At 39.5% G+C, this 21559-nt stretch overlaps 1 protein-coding gene across 2 annotated transcripts in view; it reads left to right on the top strand.

The window, feature by feature from the left end:
- The window catches only part of PRDM2 (PR/SET domain 2), a 62177-nt gene that overhangs the window by 20777 nt on the left and 19841 nt on the right, over positions 1 to 21559 (top strand). Inside the window, exons 6-7 of one of the 2 annotated variants that reach the window (XM_082295786.1) lie at positions 1613 to 1739; positions 21294 to 21404. In XM_082295786.1, the coding sequence (XP_082151912.1) occupies positions 1613 to 1739; positions 21294 to 21404 (238 nt within the window). Of the gene's footprint in view, positions 1 to 1612; positions 1740 to 17937; positions 17990 to 21293; positions 21405 to 21559 lie in introns of those variants that run through there. The other variant, XM_082295787.1, reaches the window with a different exon arrangement.

Genomic DNA, 21559 nt, shown 5'->3' with positions numbered 1-21559 from the left:
TGCTCTGATGTAATGACTAAAAATAGGACCTGGTCTCCACCAGCCCCATGTTCATTAAGCCCTGAAGGAGGGGGATTGTGGTTAAGGCATTTAAATTTTTCTTGGTTTTGGGTAAAATGCTTCAGGAAATGAAGAAACAATGAGGAAGATTTAAAAAGTGAGTAAAAATACATCTTTAGTCTGCCAACTTGGGGACTTACTAGTTTGAGTCTGATGATACTTTAAGGAGCATGTGAAATGAAGTGATCGATAGAGTTTCTTTTATTGCCAGTGCTGGGAATATGAGTAGCATTTGCAGTGGTGCCCATTTGACTAGTTTAGTTGGGGGGGGTGGGGGTGGTGTTTGTTTGTTTTTGGTTTTTTATTTGATTAAAAAGAGTAGAAATGATCAATTTGGAATGGCAAACAAACCTTGATTTTTGTAATCAAGTGGATGTGTTGAACATGTTGTAATTATCTGTATTCCCGTTAACACACTCCCGCAGTCTTTTCCTGGATATTTAGATTTTATTCCAGATCCCTGCTTTAGTGGCTGCCTCAGCAGTTACTTATTATTATATTATAATTAGTTAATGTTATTTAATGCCTTGTATAAAGGTAGGTGTGTTTGTTCCAACCTGATTGCTCTCTGAAAAGAACTAACTGTGAATATCCATAGAAGTGAGCACTGGGATTTAAATCAGTGTCACTATTTGAGGCAAACCACAATTTGGGACATTACAGCTGGAAGGTTCAGCTATAAAAATAATAATAATATAACAACTGTGTATTAATTGTTAGTACAGGGACTATATTAATAATTAACTATATAACTGTATTAATATTAACTGTAACTATTAATACTACTGCTGTATTGTCAGGAACTGTAGTGATGGGCCAAGGAGCAATGGATACAAATTGAAAGAGGGGAAATTTAGGTTAGATGATAAGGCATTCTTCCCTGTGAGGGTGTGAGACCCTGGTACAGGCTGCCCAGAGAAGCTGTGGCTGCCCCACCCCTGGTCCGAGGCCAGGTTGGATGGGCCGTGGAGCAGCCTGGGACAGTGGAAGGTGTCCCTGCCCGTGGCAGGGGATGGAACTGGATGGCCTTTAAGGTCCATCTAACCCCTTAACATTCCATGATTTTTCTCTTTTTTTTTTTTTTTTTGGTGAGGATTTTTTTTGTGTTTTTGTTTGTCTTTCTTTTTCTGATTTTGTCTTCTTTTGTGATTTTTTTCTGTTCTTTTTTTTTTTTTTTTTTTTTTTTTGTCTTTTTCCGAGGTTGTCTTTTATTTTGGTCTTTTCTTCTCACTTTTGTGGGTTTTTTCTAGATTTTCTTGTGAATTTTTGTGGGGGGTTGTGACTTTTTTCTCCGTTTTTTTGTGTGTGTTTTAAAAATTGTTGTTCTGAGGGTTTTCGGGTGCTGTGCTGTGCGTGTGTGACCCAGCGCGGTTCCGGCGCGGGCGGGGGCGGGGCGGGGCGGCCGCTGCGCCCTCCGCCCGGCAGGGGGCGCGCGGGGCGGCGCCCTCGAGGCTCGGCGGGGGCAGCGCTGTGGGCGCCGCCGCGGCCGCTCCCCGCCCCGCCAACAACGCGCGCGCTGATTGGCCGCGCGCCCTGTGTTGTGTCCCGGCAGCCAATCGCGGCGGGCGAGGAGCTGTTGGTGTGGTACAATGGCGAGGACGACCCGGCGATAGCGGCCGCGATCGAGGAGGAGCGAGCGAGCGCCCGCAGCCGCCGGCACTCTCCGAAGGCCCGCAGAGGTACGGACCGGACTGGCCCCACGGCCGCCAGCGCGCGGGGGAACCCGACCTGCGGCCGCCGTGACCTTCCGCAGCCCGGGAGAGGAGGGAGGGGAGGGCCCGGCCCGGCCGGCGGCGCCGCGGGCGGAACGTGGAAGTTTTAGCTGGAAAAGTTGGGAGAGGCGGCGGGAGTGGCGCGGGAAGGGGGAACGTCCCGCTCCGGCGGCGGGACACGCGGGGCCGCCGCAGCGATCCCGCGTGGGGCGGGGGCCGAGCCCGCGGCAGCCGCGATCCCTCCTTGGGAAAGGGAGCGGAGTCCGGGGCCGCCGCGATCCCTTCTTAGGAAGCGGGAGCTGAGCTCGGGGCCGCCGCGATCCCTCCTTGGGAAGAGGAGGCTGAGCCCACGGCCGTCGCAATCTCTCCTTGGGAGGCGGGAGCTGAGCTCGGGGCCGTCGCGATCCCGCTTTGGAGAAGGGGGAGCTGAGCCCGGGGGCGCCGGGATCCTTTGGGAAGGGAAGGCTGAGCCCGGGGTTGGGGGTACGTCAGTCGAGCCAAATGAAGAATTCCGGTCCTGTTATTCCCTGCGGTTTTTAATTCCTTGTTGTTTCTAGGCCGATTTGTTGGTTATGGAATTTCGCAGGCGGTGGGAATGGCTGCTCCTGGCTGACTTCGGCCGAGGAGGGAGGGTGGGACAGGAGTTTCGGGTGGTATAAACGCATTATTCCCGCTGTGAATATATATGTCAGACCAGACATCCATTATTTTTTCCATGACTAATTCAGCAGCAGGGTTTTTCAGAGTGCGTGTGCCTCCACGCGTGGCCTTATATAACTGACATTTTGACTAACGTTTTAGGCCAAAATCACAATAAAGCCTTTAGTTACAGGGAGTAGATATAAAAGGGAAGTATTCACAGTTGTAGCACAGATGTATCAATTCCTGTTGCGTGGGAATATGTACATTTTGTAATTCTCTGGAGGTTACAGATGAACTAAGAAAGATAATATTTTAAGAAGTATCGTTACAATTTTTTTAAACTTTAAATGTAGGGCCTGATCTTACAGGTAGTGCAGCTGACTGTGGAACTCACATTGGAAACAAGGTCAGATATTGAGAACAGTTATTGTGTAAGTTTTTTATTTGAGATTGGGGAGGGGGGGCTGTAGTGCACCACAATTAGTTATTTTGAACAGTATTTCATAGGTTAAGCAAATACAAACTGAAATTCCAGCACTGAGTTTTATTTTGTAATGAAAAGCATATTTAGCACATATATGAGCAACACCTGGTAAATTGCAGGCTGTATTATTTTTTTTCCTAAATCTGCATTATCTTAGCACCTGGAATTTGTGTGCCTATGTTTTACCTGAAAGGCTAGAAAAACAACCTGCAAGAATTTGATTATATGATAAATCAGAAAAGCCAGACAGAATAATTTCTAAGGTAATTTTTCATGGCATAGAAGTTTGATTTGCATTCATGATTTTATAGGTAAAAATATCAGTAAACTAATTTGGTTTCTGGGTTTTGGTTTTGTGCTGTTTTGTAGGTTTTATGTTTTAACTGTTATGGATTTTACAGATTTCAGAATTAGGAGCAGTAAATATTTTTGTCCTTTTTATAAGCACAAGCTCCTTACCAAGGCTCACAATTACTGAATAAAAAGCAACCCAGCAAAAACCAACTCCAAGCACAATATTGAAGAAGTACTTCAGAATAACCAAGAATAATCTATTTATGGAATTATATTATTGTCTCATGAAACAGAAAGACCAAATTCTTAGTATTTAGTTGATTTGAAATGTTGAAGTTTCAGCTCTAAAATGATAAGGCACTTCATTGGATATTTTGAAATTTTATAGTTCTGTTTTTCACAGGTTTCATTGGAGTTTTTTTTTTACTCTACATTTACTCACAGGTATTTCAGTTTTTGTAGTAACATCTGCTAATATTTGCAATTCACAGGAATCTTCTTACAAGAAATATACACTTTTTTTCCTGCAGATTTGGTAGCAGTAGCTGCAGTGAGGATTCCAGAATGGTTTCTACTCATATCCCTGCTTTTGTAGATTCAGCTGTATCCTTGGATATGGAAGCTTCTTAACCCTAGACTTGAGGGGTTTTGGGAAATAAAGGAAGTTATGATGAACATGATTGAAAAGTAATTAATGTAAAAATAAATAATTCTAATTATATGATACAAAGGGATGAGGAGAAGAAAGATTTTTATGAGTTATCTTTATGTGTGTGAAAAATTGAGAGTTAGTATAAGGTAATATTTGAATTAAATAGCTATTTAAGAAACTTGCTAGAGGGTTGTGAAATTTGAATTAATGAGTGACCTAAACTGATCAATAAATTTTTTAAATTTTATTTTGGCCTATGTTGCATGCTGTTGTCTTACACATTGAGAAGAGAATATAACCAAGTAAGAATTGCCAAATTCTTACAACTGTGAATGAGTGTGTCCTTTAGGAACATGTTTTCCAGAAAAGTAAACTGACAGTTTAATACCTTAGGAATGACTAGACAAGACATTATTTGAGAGGTGTATTATGATTTAGTGATGCAGACCATGTAGTTATTAGATAAACTCATGATTATTCTGTATTCAGTAAAACAAATATCCTTTTGAATTTTTAATGCATCTTAGGTCTTATGCTTGAACAGTTAAGATATTTAGCATTTGACAAATAACCTTGTTCCTGCCATTTATTTAAAGAACTCTTGACAGATGAGAAAAGGTGACCATTTCACAGGTATTAAAAATGGGCTGTTTTGCCCAATCAGTCGATCAAGGCTTTCATTGCTGTAACATGTTCATGTTGCAGGAGGAATCCTCTCTCTGAATGAATGACAGAATCCTGTCGTGCTGTAAGTCAGACTGATTTACCAGAAGAGGCAGGACAGACTGAAGTTGTGAAGTGTAGGTGAGCCAGGAGCTGACCAGGCCTGGGCAGACACAAAGTTCACACTGAACTGCTCGCCCTGACCTTGAGCTGCCCTGTTTGCCAGTGATCCCTGACACAAGGTCCGTAATCTCCTTTGGAGTGTATCTAGGATGGCACCTGGCACTTCCTCCAGGTCCCCATCTCCCTGCTAGATATTTTTGGTTTTGTATTCTGCATTCAAACTACTTCATATTCTGCAGGTGTTTGTGTTTGATGGCTCCTGCCTGGCTTGGCCATAGCTGTTCTTAGCTGGAATAAATCTTCTACATCTTCCTTCTGCCATGCACAGCAGCTCAGGAATCCTGGAGGAAAAGGCAGTTCTTGCTAATTTATTTTCATACATTGAAACACTGTGTGTTGTTCCTAAGGTGCATTTGAGATCTAGAAAGAAATTTAGTAGGATAAAATGGTATTGAGAGTGGTGGAAATGCAACCCCCTAAAAAGGAAAAACCTGGTGAACTTGGGTACTGTCACAGATTTTTATCAGAGCCAAGCTGTTATCTCTGCCTTAACCACACAGTTCAGAGCCAGCAGCTGCCAGTGCATGACCAACAATAGCTGACATTAATTTTTTTGTTGTTGCTTTTGCATTTTCTCAAATTTCTTTTTTTTTTTTTTTTTTTGTTAAACATTTATCATTGTTCCTCCCAGGTTGTAGTTAATGTGCTTCTGTTCTGCCTGTCAAGCTTGTAGGGAAATTTGCTCAATCAGATGCATTAGCACAAGATCTTTCAATAATTCTCCTTCTAAGGAAATAAAAAGAGAACAGCTTGGGTTCACTTTGCAAGTTGGGTTCATGTGTTCTTGAGAGAAGTAGTGTGGATTTTTTTTTTTGTCCCATCAGGGCGTTTCTTTCTTTGTATATGACAGGAATAATTTGTAGCAGTGAGCAGTAACATTGACGGAGTGTTTAGTTCAAAAAGAACACATGAAGCCTCTGACTTCAGACTCACTCAGTCTTTTTCAAAAAAAGTACCTTTTCAGAAGTTAAAGCATTTTTCTTTTTAAAGAAAGGATGGTCATTCAAAAGATGGTCATACCTAAAGATATCCAGTTTTTTAATCAGGCTGTAATCTGCTTTAAGGCTCCAAACTGTGATCAAACAAGGCTAAAATCTCTTTTCCGTTATGGATTTTTTGGCAGATCGAAAGTCTGGTTTTGAAGGAAGAAAGATACTGATGTTACCCAGAATGAAAACTTGCCCTGCTACATGGTTGGGAGTAATATCTCTAAAGTAGCCTTTTTTGGGGAGAGAAGAGGACACTGTTTTCTTTCTCCCATGCTTATTTCTGTCTCTGGAGGTGCTCTGGCCCTCACTGTGTTCCCCTTACATCAGCCAGGCCCGGGGCTCCTCGGCGGGTGCCTCTCTGGGAGCTGCTCTGGTGCCATCAGGCTCTCAAGGGGGGGGGAAGTCTGTAATTTCATTCTTCTGAAAGCATATGCTGCATAATGCAGCTGGAGTGGGTTGTGAAACTGCATGACCTCTCAGCCACAGTTGTGTCAACTCCTAAAATATTTCTCTATTGTAGTGCAGGCAAAGCACCTGTGTGAGGGTCACCTGTGTTGTGGACAGCCCCTGGTGATTGTTCAGTATGGTTTTAAAGTCTCAAACCATTGCTAATAAATCTTTTAAGGCTTTGTTACCTTAAATGGTTCTATTACTAATGTTGCTGCTTCCCTTAGTTCTTACCGGGTTTCAGGGAGAGTGTGAACTATAGGGATACTCGTAGTAATTAACACTGGCCCAGAGACGGTGTGAGGTGAAGGTGGGTGAATTATGGTTGGCTGTTACAAATAATATTGTGCCTCGGTTTATATCAGGCTGAATGCAAACTGCTACTTCAGGCTTCTGCTTCCCACATGTAAATGAACTCTGTCATCCTAAAAGCTATACTGTTTTTTCTCTTGTCTGAAAGTGTGACTATTGCTGAAACAGTGTCAAATTGCTGCTGGGGAACAGGAAAATGTAGGGATGAAATAGGCAGATTAAATTCTGTGATAGTGGAAATCCTTGCAGTTTTTCTTTTTTTGTTAATAATTTCTTAGGCATTCTCATGTAGTTCCAAATAATTAGTTGTACTTGAGAGTGCCATAAATATGCATCCTGTTTATAAAAGGTAGGCCTTGGATTGCCATCTGGATGTCATCCCAAATGGAAATCATGGTCAAATGATGCCCTGATTGTCTGGTTCTTAAGTTACACAAATTTATTAGGCTTGTACTTGAACTAAGTTTAAGAGTTTATTCCTAAATAGAAGAGAGCTTGTGAAAAAAATGATTGTGTATGAGTTGGAAAGTAGCTTATAGAGGGATGTGCAAGTTGTACATTTGTAGCAAGGATAAATGAAATTATATTATTATCTAAGCTCTATTTCCAATAAATTTAATGAAAGACTCAGATAGGAGCTCAAGGCTTCAAAGTTTCCTAACCAATGACTGGGAAAAGATGAGGGAGGAAGGAAGAGGTCATCAAGATCATCTGGAACAAAGTCTTAAAATGGCATTTACTCTGATTTCCACAAATCACATTGATTTGCAAGAAGGTTTATGCAACTCCAGTTCAAAAGCGGCATTTGAGATGTCAGGGGACAGTATCTCTCATCGAAGCATCTGTCTGGGGAGTATCTCATGCATTTGAGGTCTTCTAAGCAGTGCAAATTTTCTTTTAACCCCCATATAGGGGGGCCTTTGAATGGGAGACTTGTATTGCTTTAAATTCCCATCTTCACCTCTCCAGCAGTGCCCCCTGTTCCTAGGACAGCTGCTGTGAGCTTTCCGAACAGCCGAGTGAAATTGGTATCACTCATTCCAGCCTTGCTCCTGCCTGTGGATTTAAGAATGGGAGAAAATAAGCCTTCATTTCAGGAATAAGAAAATAAATTAACTATTTAAGAAAATTTAAAAATTCAGCACTAAATTGCCTGTGTTGGCCCCTTAAACTGTGTTTCTAAGTATAAACTTTTGGAAGTACTACAAGCACCTTGCACACACTGTTACTTTATCTCTGTCGGGTTTTTGTGTTTGACTTAAAATAACAATCTGGCCTTCATGGTTGTTACAAGTTGTATTTCTAGCTGCTAACTTAGTTCTGCTTAAAGCGTGTGTTTGTAGTTATCTAACAGAATAAAAATTCTTGGGTCATTTGGTAACTCAGATTCTGAAGCGTTCTGTATTTTTTTCATACTTTTGCGTTTTTAACCGCACTTCCTTAGACTGCTTTTCTTAAGTTAAAAAAGTAAAATATATCTAAACCGCAGTTGTGGCATTTCCCAGCAAATTTGCTAATGCTGTCTTCAATTACATAATCCACAGTGAGAAGTGAAATAAGGCACCAGGCAGCTTTCTATTATTAATCAATTTTTTTTTCAATCGATCTGGGTTGGCTTTGAAAAAAGGAGTGACCTGGAAGAAAAGCAGCTTGATATTCCACTGCTAATTTTTTTTAATTAATCCAGTGCATTTGGAAATTATTCTCCTTTTTTAGTAAATGTTGTTTTGATTTTCCTGAAAAGAAGTTAAAAGTTACTAAGTTGCTATTGTAATACCATTTTCCTTGTAGAAATATTTTATTGTATTGGGATTTTCCAAAACTTTCTTAGACAGTTTTCTTCTAACTCAGAGAATTGTTTAAATCCTTCTGTGTAGAAGATGTGGAGAAAATTTGGTTATTGCTGTTTTAGGGAAGAGCTTTGAGATAGACAAGTACTTTTGGTTTTTATTCCTTCAAATATTTTGTGATTTAGAGTTGTCTTGTTGCTTACAGAATGTAAGAGAACAAACTCAATGAGCTACTCACTGCCTTACATCTCACTAAATCTGGGTGACTTTTGCTCACATGAATAATCCTTTCCTGAATTCCTTTGTGTTCCCTCATATTAAGTCAAGGCTTTACCAGCCACTGTTGCTCTTTCTGTGGTTTCCTGACCCTGCTGTACAATCTCCCACTTCAGTGTTTGTTTTCCAGTTGGAGACTCTGGGGTTTATGGTGGATGCAAGGTAAAGTCAGTTATTGACTTTCAGTGTATTCTTATTTTATTTGCCTCCTGCTTGAACCACCTTTTTATTTAGGGATGGCTCTAAGTTCTTATTTTAAGAACCTTCTGTACCTCTTAATCATTTCTGTTGCCTTTCTCTAGGTGTTTTTTTTTTTTTATGCCTCATCTTTTCAAAACCAATCAGAATTATTATGAATAATACATCATTAACTGTACTAAACTTTAAAATTGCAATTTACCATAATTTTGCATTGACCATTTATTTTACTTGAATTGTTTACAGGGAATGTCTTACACCGAGGGCTTATCTGCAGATGCCCCGTGTAATTTATTATGCAGTGGTGAACAAGCACATTTAATGTAACTTCAGGAGTGTGCACACAAAGTTTTGATAGCTGGTTTTTTCATGGAAGACATGCAGACTCCATTTGAGTGTGTGGCTGAGAGCTCTTTTCTTTAATTGAGATCTGCTTTGTAAGGTAACTTGTGTTCATTGAGTCTCTGAAGATTCTCATGTCACTGCATTACAAACCTGTGAAATAGCAAAGAAATTTATTTCTATTTTATTTATTAACTGTTTTGTATATTTTTCAAATGAACAAGAAGGAAAACCATTTATAAGACCAGAGTGTATTTATTCTTTTCAATCTGTCAAACTTTCCAATTTATTTTGTCATTCCTGCCAAGAGTCTTACACAGATTGACAGGAATGACTTTGTTCTGAAGAATTCTCACCGGCCTACACTTGCTGTGTTGAGTTCCTCAAGGAAATGTTACAGCAGACTGACTTTTTGCTTGGATTTATTATCAATTATTGAAACAAGACTTGGTGGTATTTCAGTATTTCTAGCTAAGAAATTAGACAATATCTGACTATTTTCCAGAAATATTTACTTGCCTTATATACACCTTTCCTCTGGAAAATCACAATACTTACTTGGATCATCAGTGACTGAGAGTTTTTTAGGATGAAGCTTTCTGAGCACTTAGGAGCTTACCAGCTGTTAAGAGTTAATTCTGTTACACTTTGTTATCAGAGTTCTGTGAGAGCTTTTGATTGACTATGATTAATGCTGCAGAACTTCGGAGAGGCACTGTTATTAATGTGCTGATTGACATAACGTTATTCTAGTGAGAGTATTATAATAGCTGAAAATCCATCATCTTGATTATTATTGCTGCAAAATGCCATGGAAATGAGTAGTCAGCTCTACATTATTCTAACTCGTGTTGAGAGCCAGATGCCTCACTCGAGTCTCCTCAGATACAGATCTCGTTTTGTTTGGCAGTCCATAAGAAACAATTTGACTGTTGAATGGCAAAGGCCTGGTGTTTGTAAAAGTGACTCGATGCATAGAAATTTGGGGAAATTTTCTCAGGCATCACCATTATCCAGGGCTGATAACTTAATGCAAACTTCCATGTGTTGCTGCCAGTAAAACTGCAGACTGTGGAGACAGTGAGCTGTGGTGTGAAGCAGCTCAGTGCAGTGATAGCTGACCTGTCTAGCAGGGGATTGGGATCAGGATGTTCAAACACCCACCTTTGCCATAGTTGGATCCTCAGCCAAGTCTTAGAGTTGTCTTGGGCTTTTCCCAAGGAGTAGGTCTTACCAAGTGGCAGTGAGTGGAGGGAAAAACGGACTTTCCTGCAAAGTGCTCCCTTTCAAGTTGCAGGTGAAGAGCAGCGAGTCTAGTGTTTCTGATCTTACAGACCCTTGTCAGGGATTGCAAAAGCAAAGTGGACTTTGTGCTGAAACTTAGCTCATAGCTCCCAAATCCTGAACTGTTTGGTGTCACCCTCTGCTCTCCCCGCTCAGACACCAGAGCTGGTTTTATTTTCTGGTTCCTTACCTGCAAATTAACTTGTCCAAGTTATGTTACAGTGATGTTTTATTTCTATAGTCTGTTTTAGTTGATGTTTTATACTATAAACAGATGTGTGCAAAAAACTTCTAGAACTTTAACCCATTTAGATCAAATCAGACTTTCATCTTGAATGTAGCAGTTAATGGAGCAGCAAAGTACATTTGTGCTCTCTGATTTGTTTTCACTGTTTGAAAAATGGAGGAAGCTGCTGTTCCCTGTAGTGACTTTATGAGCCCATGACCTTTCTTGGTGTCACAAATCAGACAGATAGCAGTTTGCTCTTGTCTGGTTTGGGGCATACTTGAAATTTAGAACTTCCATTGTCAGTCTTGTTAACGTGAGCACCAACTGTTGCTGTTGTCCTGTAGCACAGTCCTTTTGAGAAATGGACTGATTGGGCAACTGGAGGATTACAGTTCCTTTGGAAATATAATTCAGTGTATCTCATGTTATCAGAGAAGGCTGACAAGCGTTTCTCTGAGAAAGTATCAGTGGGCTGTGGCTGAAATGAATGAAGCACTTTGTTTCACCAAGGAAGTGAAGCAAATCTTCCACAATTTCCCAGCAGATAAAAATTACTTGGTGACTATATTGTACATTAAAATGATGAGTTTTTCATAATAGTATTTATCCTCATTTATCTACTTCTGTGAAGGACCTGCAGTGATATTCTGCCATTTGACCTTGGACTTGTCACTCTGAAGCTGGAAGGAGATGAGTCTTTCCAAATTTAACAGATACAGAGCACCAGAGTTTTCATGCTGCAAATATGTTTTGACAGGAGCTGGTTATTAACAATTAATGTTCCTTGTTAAGTTGGAGACCCAGTTGAGAAGATGCTGTAATATTTTTAATGGGGACTGATGGAAAAACACTGCATACTTACTGTACTAGGTAGTTGATTGTATTGAGGAAATATAATAAGGTTAAAGGAAAGAAATTAGGAAATAGATGTGAAAGAGGGGGTGAAATACTTTGTAAAACTCAGAGGGGTGATTTTATTGGGAATACTTGTTGGAGAAAAATTTCTGAGAAGTGACATGTTGCAGATATGTTGAACAAAAGGATTCATTTGGGTAAAAATGAGTAACAGGACAAATTTGAGTGACTGTAAGTGAAAATGTCGAGTGTGACCTTGTAGCAGTTCTGAGGGGTTTAATTTTATCCATGGGAGCTTTAACATGGTGGTAGCACTGTCCAGATCCTGCGTCTGTGAGAGGCTTTGCTCTTGTTTCCTCAGCAGTGGGGACTCCTGTTACAGTAATCCTAGGGCTCCTGTTAGACACAAAGGCAGCCCTGTTTCCTGGGAATTGTAGCCTTTGTACAGCTGTGTTCTCCAAGCAAAGCCATCGCCCCTGTCTGGGCAAACGTTTGGATCAATGGTTCGGTTTGGTTTTCTGTGCAGTGACAGCTTTTCACTAACTTTGTGGGAGTTTTGTCTGTCGTAGAGAGGCAAAATTGCTCTGGGTAGCAAGACACCACCTTGATCAGCTGTGTGTGAAGGGCTTTTGGGTCTGCAGTGGACTCAAAAGTCCTTTTTTTCTATTTTTTTTTTTTTAAATGTCACTTACTGGTGTGGCTGCTGCTGGGTTGGAACATACTGGGTTTGTCAAACAGCAGAATAAAATGGCAGGTAAAGACCTAAGTAGTTACCTTTAAAGATAACTTAGCTAAAACCCCAGATATTTTTGATGTAATCCTCTCAAGTGTTCAGTGGTGCAAATAGGGCCATGACAAATATTTGTGTTATTTATTACAGATAAAGGCAGACTGATCTAGTAGTGATCATTTTAAACTTGCTGGTACAAGTAGTTGTGTGAGGTTTTTCATTTGCATTATCTTGTAAATGCTGCTGTCAAAATAGTTGGTATTTCTAATTATCTGAGAGTAACTTCATTTCACAAATATTTTGGGCCAAGCTCTAGTGACTGGAAGCAGCATTTTCTGGGCTTAGATAAAAGCTCTGATTGGTTAAAGCAGAGATTTAAATTTAGACATTCTCTGTATTAAATACACAATTTGGGTGCTCTATTTTTAACTGAATTTTATATAAAAACTGGCTAAATAGAGAACAGCTATTTCTGGAAAGTGTGTGTGCCAGCTGACATTTCTTTTGCTGCTGCTTTTGTCTTAATACTTAGCAAAACAAAAGCTCATGGAATAGAAGTACAGAGAAGAATGTTCATCGTGTTTTCTGTCCTGGGCTGGCTGTAGGAGCTGTGGCAGCCATGGAGCTACTTGCTAGGAATTTGTAGTGGATGGAGGAGGCTGTGTGATTAGGGAGGATCGGAGGCAGGAATATGCCAGCAGCTGGAGTGATTGAGAAAGTCTGGAGCAAGTCTGGTCACATATTTGTGTCCCCTTTCTACTGTTTTAGAAATATTGGCATAAGGGCAGCAATAACATTTTCAAATCTTGCTAAGACAAAAGCTCTACATTTAATTATTTATACTTAATTGTTCCAACACAGCTCTTGTGTGGGTTAAAATTGCATGGAATTAAACCCTTGTTTGCCATGCCTTGTAATTGTTGGGTGACATTCTGTACTACTTAAGTCATTATGGGTGAATAAGTCTTGGAGGCTATAAACTTAAGACTTCCTGGGATATGCACTCAGGTTATTCAGAAGGCAGAATGTGTTGGGGATTGGAATGAGATGCTGCAAGGGTGGATGGCATACTGTGACAGACAGATAATATAAACTGCTATTGTCTCTTGTCTTATAGAGAGTTATGGTACATAATTTAATTTACAAAACATAACTTATATGCAGAAGACTGGAGATAGCTCATAGTTCAGCTTGTAGGGATTGGTGTAATACCACACCTTTAACACAGGCTTCCCACTCAAAATTTTTCATCATTTTTTAAAAATCTGTTTATCTGAATTTTGCGAATAGTGTCAAATTTTCTAGTCTCACAAACTCTATAGAATGGCAATACATTCCCTTCTGCTTCTTGCAGATTGTTGGGTCATTTCTTTCTCTTGGCATGGCACACCTGTGGTGCCACCCTAACATTTCTTGTACTGACTGTCGTAATTCCAGAAGTTTATGGTGAGACACAGTAACATGATCTTCAGTGCTGTCATTAAAGTGGAGACTTTGCCAAACATTTGCAGAAATTGGTGTTTTAAATAGCCCAGCTCAGAATTTTCTTATGCTTTCCATGGCAACAAGTTCATCTGTTATGCAAATGTCACGTTAACAGTCTCTGTCAGTGCATGGCTCTGTTTCTTTTCTGCAGAGTGTATTTAGTTCGGTACAAACAGTTTCATGCACATGCACAGCTTGGTGTATGTGCCTCTGCCTTCAGGTGTCCTGAAACACCTTCCCAAGGCGAGACTTTACTGTGCCTTTTATACTGGGGTTGAAAAATGCAGTGATTGAAATGTGCTCCTTGTGAGTGAAGTGATGGTTGATGGGTAGCAATAGGCTTATGCAACAGGCAGTTCGGTATTAATAGAATTGCTGTGAAGTTTAGCTTCCTCTTTCTCCTGCTCCTACTGGGTAAGCTTGAAAGTGTCTTTTTATGGAAGAGGAGATGTAAGTTCTGCTGGAAAAAATTACAGATGAACCTTTGCTCACCGAGTTTGCCCATATTCTGTAGATAATTCACAAGATTTTTCCATTTTGTCTGTACTATATAGCTGTATGTATTCTGCCTCTCCAGCTTCAATATTATGTGATACATTAGGTCTGCGCAGATTGATGGTACAGAACCACGATCTTCTGCAGCTCTGAATTATTCTTGTGATTCTCAGGAGCTGGAGGTTAAAATTCTGTTGTGATGGTTTATGTACACTGTGAAACAGCTCACATCAATTTTAGTGTTTCATCTGCTTAACAACACCTGAAGTTATGCCTACACAAAGTAGCTGTATCTGATGACTTTATAATGGTGTTACAAGAAGTATACTCCACCAATTACTTACAATGATGACAGATTGAAGAAAACAGGGTAATAAAAACATTTACATTTTGCCTTTTTCTGCAGGTTTTCATACCTACTTGACAGCATTGTTGAAATAGGCCTCTTAATGATACTGTGTGTGGAGCCATTCACATTTAATTGACATCCCTTTTAATGAGGTGTTTGTTTCAAAAATTGATCTGTGGCTTGAATTCCACTCTTAGACTTGCTGAAAAATGATTTAAAATGTGCTGACTTTGTTTAGTTTTTTTGGTTGATTTTTTTTTTTTTAATAGTGTTCTGTTTTAGAGAGATAGAGTACTGAAAATGGAGAAGTCTGTTTGTGTTGTCATACTTAGTCTGTACCTTTGAATCATCAAGATGGAAGCCTTCCTACCTGGGCAGGAGTTTTGTGTTAAAGAGGTTTTCATGTGTATGTGCCCACCAGTGCTGGGGATGATCTGTAGCCAAAGTGGGCAATGCTCCTAGTACAGCTTATCTATCTTACACTGACAAAGAAATAAAAATTAAAAGCTTTTTCTGGCTTGTGGGGAAAAAAACCCCAATTATCACCAAAGGTGTTCTGTGGCATGGCAGCATTGGAATTTCTGAGCTGTGGGCTCTTGGGAAGCCTCTATTTGGCTTTGTAGCCTGTTTTGTTGCCAGTACAAGGCTGTTTTTCTCCAGAGCCCTTGGTTAGCAGCAGTTTCACGTGTTGCTTCATTTTAAGTTGGGAGCTTTAGGGTTCCAAAGCCATTCCCTCCCCACGTAATGAGTGTGTCTGTTCAGAGGTACTTGAAGTTCCTCAGCTAAGCCTGCTGGAATCCTTTCAAAGCAGTACTTTAATGCAAGTACTTAAAAGGAACTTTGATATAATGTTATATTAACAGTAATACTGTGGAAGAAATATTGGAAGTCAATGTTATAACATTTAAGCAATGTTTGTTTAAATTAAGGCATAATTGTTGAGGCTTTTCTTTCAGAAGGTTGTAATATTTTTATTCCTAGCCTAATACTAGGTTTTTTACTATTTTTATTCTTGCTTCCTTTTTCCCCAGTAATTTACAGTGTGACATTTTGAACCCCAGCTATCCTAGATCACTTAAAACTTTGGACAGCAATTTAAAAAAGGTTTAATTAGCACAGTCTATGAGCTGGTGGATGCTGTGGGACACTGAACCAGGTTCTGGAGCTTTGTAAGGCTGCGGTGCTGGACAGGCAGCAGCAACCCTGTGCTCTCTCCTGAAATGTGGCTCTTGGCTTAGATATTCGAATAAAATATTTGCATAACTTTGTGGGTTTGAGGTCTTGTTTTTTGCAAATTTCTGTAATCCCCCTGATTATATGAATAATCCTCATATACATTTATTATTTTATATATATATATATATCAGGCGTGTTGTGCCTACCAGCTTTCCCTAAATGCTGGATGTTCTTGGCTGTCTCAGTGGCTCAGAGCAGCCCTTAATACATGGCTATGTTGCCCTTTATTTAGCCAGGTGGTTTTTGATTTTGCTTTGCTGTGTGAGCAGGTGCTGGTAGAGAATAATGAAAGGTTTTATAAATAATGGAAGAACTAAAAAAAACCCAAACAAAAAGCATAATGAAGACACTTAAAAGCAAACAGAGGAACATATTAAAAGAACAGCCTTAGTATTCTCATCTTAATAATGAGCATTTTGAATTAAATGTAATTTTTGGTGCCTTGTTACCTTACTGTTTAATCAATTCAACTTATTAAATATGTAAGGTCTTTAACACCCATGTGCTGTGCCATTCACAGCTGGACAAGAGTCTAAGAAGTCACTGCAACATGTTTCTGCATTTTGTCGTGCTCCTTCAGCCAACACAACTTGGATTTAATTTTTTGAAATAATTTATGCTGTTCTTTTGGATGTAGCATTCTGTGTATGAAAAAGGCGTTCATGTGTTCTGGTCTGTCTGCAGAACAAACAACTAGTCAGATTTTTACTGATGCCTGAAGGCTTAAGGAATTTATTTTGAAAAACATGACATCACCCAGCATTCTGGATACAGGAGCAGATGAATTCTGGTACACAGCAAGCTGTTTCTCAAATTAAAATTCAAGTTGTATCAGTGTGTTAGAACTCACTAATCAAAAGAATGTGGAAATGATTGTGCAGTTGTTTTCGGCTGAATTTTCCAAAAGAATGTTTTAGCTTGAATATTCACTTAATCTTTATTTCATTCTTTCCAATGCCAAAGTACTGATTTTTTTTTTTTTTCAACAGGAGAAAATAATTAAAAGTTTTTTATAGAATAGTAGCAGCTATTGCATGGGATTGATGCAGACTTTATTCTGAACCAGTTCCAAAGGGATTTAATTAGTGAGTTTATATTATTACACTGTGATTCACAGATGAAACTGTGGCATTGTCAGTGTAACGTGCTGGTTTGTCTTTCCCCTTCAGCCACAGCCTTGCCGGGTGCTGCCCTTGTCTGTGCCCTAAGAATACTTTTCAGGGGGTCTCTGAGGGAGCTTCTCCACTGTTTTCCAGCAGACTTGAGGTTTGGGCAGATTTCTGTGGTACTTTTCAGCAGAAGCACTCATGGATTCTGGTCTGGGTGTGTTACTGGGCTGTTACAGGCTACAGATCTCAAAGAAGTAACAGTAATTTCAGCTCATATCAGTTATTCTTTTCCCTTATTAACCCAAGATTTTTGGAGGCAAATGTCCACATTCTGTATTTCTGTAAAAGATTGAAGCAATGTTTGAGCTTAGGTGTGAGTGTCCTTCTTGCTTTATGATCTTAACTGTGAACATGTTTTGTGCTGCAGTTAAAGGTTATTAAAGACAATGGCATCTTGTACAGTTGAGCAATATTTAATTATGGTGTTCAGCTTCAAGTGTGTGGAAAGACTGTGTTAAACATCTTCCTTCCCAGCTTCTGAGTATGCTTATCCCATCCCACCAAAAATAACTCAGTGGTTTAATAGTCCCATTAGTAGTTTGGTTAACAACAAAAGCCTGAGCACAGCTAACTGTAGGTTCTTCAGCAGTGTCTTGATTTTATCGATAAAATGAAGTATGGGCAAATAAAGATTACTTCTCTCATACGCTGTTACTCCATTGTCATCTGAACTCCTCCAAAATTAGTGGGAGTACTAATGCTCTGGACATTGGCAGTAGCATGAGCTTTTCTGTGCCTGTTGCAGTGTTATAAAGGGATTGTGAAGGTGCAAAGGCAGAGCTATCTTACAGCAGAAGTGGAGAGGAGAGAAAAAGGAGCCCTATTGAAAGTTGCAAGACAAATTGCAAATCGGTGAATTCCTCTTTTGATCTTCATCACTACAGACAAGTTCCTACTTTCTATCTGTTCATTTCATTCATTTTCCTTTGCATCTTTCTTCTACAATTCTTCTAAAGCACATACACATATATTAAGTTCTGCCCTTCATTTATTCTTTTGTCATTGTTTCCATTTCACTTTCCCTGTGTTTCATTCCTGTATCTTTCTTGTTTAGACCAAGTGGAGGATCCAGCTGGCCGTAGCAGCCATGTAGGACCCTTCAGGAACCTGATGGTAAGTGCACGTGTGTACTTATACTCAGGCTTCCACCAGGTTCTGTGTTTAGAGGCATTTCCCCCCTCCTGCAGACTTCTGTTCCTTCCTGACCTCTGAAACAGTAAGAAAATTAAGGGACAGACCTTGGTCTACTCATTGATACCCTTTATATCAGAATAGTAGGTTGTACTTTTATTGGTTATCTCTAGGAAGAAAATTATGGAAATCTTTCAGGTTTATATGGATTTTAAAAGCACTTTGAGAATTCATGGGCGAAAATCTATCAACATCTGTTAAATGTCTTCAGAAGTTCCTGAACTGCAGATATATGAAAGCTGGGAGAGCATATCATTGAAGTATCACTTGTTACTCTGTTCTTAAATTCTCTTCCTGGGCACGTGCTGTTGAACATAAAATAAATGGTCAGGGCCATGAAACTGTGCATCTGGGACAGTCATTGTCATGTTTGAGTATAGTGAATTCTTTGAACCTTGTCAAAGAAAGCTGCCACCTAGAAGATGAACAAACTAAAGCTGGTAAAGGAGAACGTCAGCAATGGTTTGGTGTCTCTCACTGATACGTGTCAGAAATTGATCTGACACATCTGAAATGCTGTCCGTGCCCAAGATGTTTTGTTCACTGTTCAGAGAAAGGGCAAGTCAGGTGCTGGGTGAAACCTCTCTTCAAATGCATTGATGCTTAAAGGCCAAGAACTTGAAACATCTCCAGCTGTATTTCAGAGCAGATTACATCATGAGCAAGTTGCATCTCTTTTTAGGACTGGCAGGAGAATTTGCAAATGATCTGCTTTCCATCAGTAGCATAAGGTATGTGACATAAGTACCTCGATTTTGTGTGAAAATCCTGCTATGGTAGTGATTTCTCAGATTATAATTGGATTTGAGGTACTATTAAGTTTTATATTCTCTAACTGGATGACTGAAACATTTCTGCATGCTTTAGCACTTGGGATTTGTGTTGGTGCCTTTTCATACTTTACCTCACCCTTGAAAGAGCACAGTATATTGCCAATATTGTTAGAAAAAAGAATTAACTGGGTCTTGGTTTGAAGACTTTGACAGTAACCTGTTTTTAGGATGAAATTCAGGGCTGCTGTAGAACTAGATGCAAAATTGCCCCATGACTTCATCTGCAATACATCAGACACTGCACTGTGGGGGGAAAAAGTGTCCCTGACCATGGCCAGGTTTGGCAGGTGAGAGGGGCCTGTGCACCAACCTTTTCATTCTTGTTTCCAGTCTCATCTGTAGGGAGAGATGAAGCAAGAATTTTGTTGGTTTTAGGTCAAGATACTGATACTGGTCTTCAGGTGGTAAGTGGTCTGCAAAAAGGTTTAGAGCTCTTAGGGTTCTAGGAATTAGGTATCATTTGTTATGTCACTCATAAGGTGTATTGTGATGCATGTTTGATTCCTAGGAATGTGTTGAAATCTTGCATTTCCCCCTTTTCCCTAGAAATGGAACTGTTGGATTGTGTTACTGTACATTCCCAGAGCAATTTCAAGTGACTTGGGAGATACTTCTGGAAACGTCTTTGATATCTGTCCTTCATACTCAGATCTTGGTAGTGTTAGTTGTAATTATGAACATTCGAGGTGCTGATAATAAAAAAAAAATTGTGTTCCAATTGGACATTTAGTAGCCTGTCAGGTAAAGAAAGATTTGCTTAAACTTCCTTTTGCCTATGTGAACACCCAAATATGTGCTAAATCTTCTGACAGTTGCAGGTGTTAAAATCAAAATTGAATATTGCATTGTTCAAACAATCCAGTATCGGTTTTTTATGGCAGGTTAGACATGGGGATCATTACAATAATTGAGGATATTCAGAGAAAATTGCTAGTTTACTTTGGGAAGGATGTGTGTGTCTTTTCCAAAGGTGACAAAAATTCAGTATGAGTGACTACTGTCAGGTTACAAGACTAAAATCTGTTAAATTGGATAAGAAATTTAAAAAGGTTTATTACATACATAAAACTGAAATACACTAGAATTTGGAGATGGCCTATGAAATCTGAGCTCCTTGAGAAGAAATACAGATAATTATTTAGATAGAATGTTCAAATCAAAACAAATGTTTCCTTTTAAAGCTGAGCTGTCTGAGCTGTTCTCTGGGGGTGGGGGGGGTGTACTTGGAACTTTGCAGTTTGAACAGAGGAATATTTTTCTTTAAAGGCGTTCCAGTTTCTTGGCTCAGGATGTGAAAAATATTTTTGAGGTGTAAAAAGGAGGAATTTGTTGTCAGGATTGTGGCATGGAAGAATGTGCTTCCAACTAGGAAATGAATTTAGGGCTGTGATGGACATTTCTGATCAGAGGGAAGGGGCAGTTTGTCAAAAAGTAGCATTTTGTGTGTTAGAGTAGAGGGGCCAAAGGAGGAATTTGGATTGCTGCTTCTGGACAGTTCTTCCCAAGAGTTGTGTGTAGAACTGTGGAGCTTCAGTGGTGTTTTCTGTGTCCTGTGTGGAGAGTACAGTCTGTGCACTGAAGTGAATCGGAAAACCGTAAACTTTCATTTGTTATTACACACCCCTTTATCGTAATTTCTGTATGTTGTAGGCCTGAATCTGTAAGATTAATGGCAAAAATTAGCAGTACTTTGTAGTGCAGTGGAAAATGAAGTTTTCAGTGTATTTGCATCTTGCAGTACTGGTCAGCTCTTTGCACATAATGCCCTTTTGTGTTCATCATCCTCTGCAACTAATACATGCTGCTTCATTTTGGTAACAGAAAGTGATAACGTGAAGGTTTTGTGTCAGGACACAATGAAATACCTTCATCATTTGCTGTTACCCAGTTCCATCTCATTTTGCCGTGTTGGTCAAGCGCATGCTGCTTTCAGTCTTCTCATGATGTTATTACTTCATTGCTTTTATCATAACTCTCCTCAATATTCAGAATGTTTATAAAACTAGAATAAACCTTTATGGGTTTCTACTTCATAAGGTCTTCCAATTAACATTAAGGATTAATAGTATATTAAGAGATTTCTTATTTTCCATATACTTCTGTGAGATACAGGAATTTAGTGGCCATATTAAGGCATTTGGGTAACTGCATGATGTGGGCTGCTTAACCCTGGACAGGTAGTTTGTTCTTGCTTTGAAAGTGAGGAAAATATATCAGCGTCTGAGGTTTTTTTACCTGAATGCTGTCTGTTCTCCTAATCAGTCATTTGTATTCCTCAGGAAAGCAGGGTCTCTACAGGAGTGTGTTATATTCCAAAGCTGAGGGTTTAATTCTGCCACTCATATATGACAAAAGTTGTTGAGCAGGAATAATAAGTGCTCTTTTCTTCCCAGGAAAGAAGAAGACTCAGGAAGGTAAAAACAAGGGAAAGAAGGCAGCAGATACAAAACAGAAAAAGACTGATTTGGATTCTACTTCTGCAGATATGAGGGATTCTAAAGAAGGTGAGTTCTCAAGTGTCTTATTTTTTCCTTCTGTCTATCTTTTTGAATCAAACATGCTTGTCATGTTTAGTGCATTAGCAGGTTATCTTGCTGTAGCCAAGTGAACATGTTTTATTGTTTATCCCAATTGTTTTACTAGTTAGAAACTTGGCTGT

The sequence above is a fragment of the Coloeus monedula genome (assembly GCF_965178545.1).
Source record: "Coloeus monedula genome assembly, chromosome: 22".
In the NCBI taxonomy this organism is placed as follows: domain Eukaryota; kingdom Metazoa; phylum Chordata; class Aves; order Passeriformes; family Corvidae; genus Coloeus; species Coloeus monedula.
The sequence above is the reverse complement of the archived record's forward strand: the minus strand, read 5'-3'. Positions and strand labels throughout refer to the sequence as shown.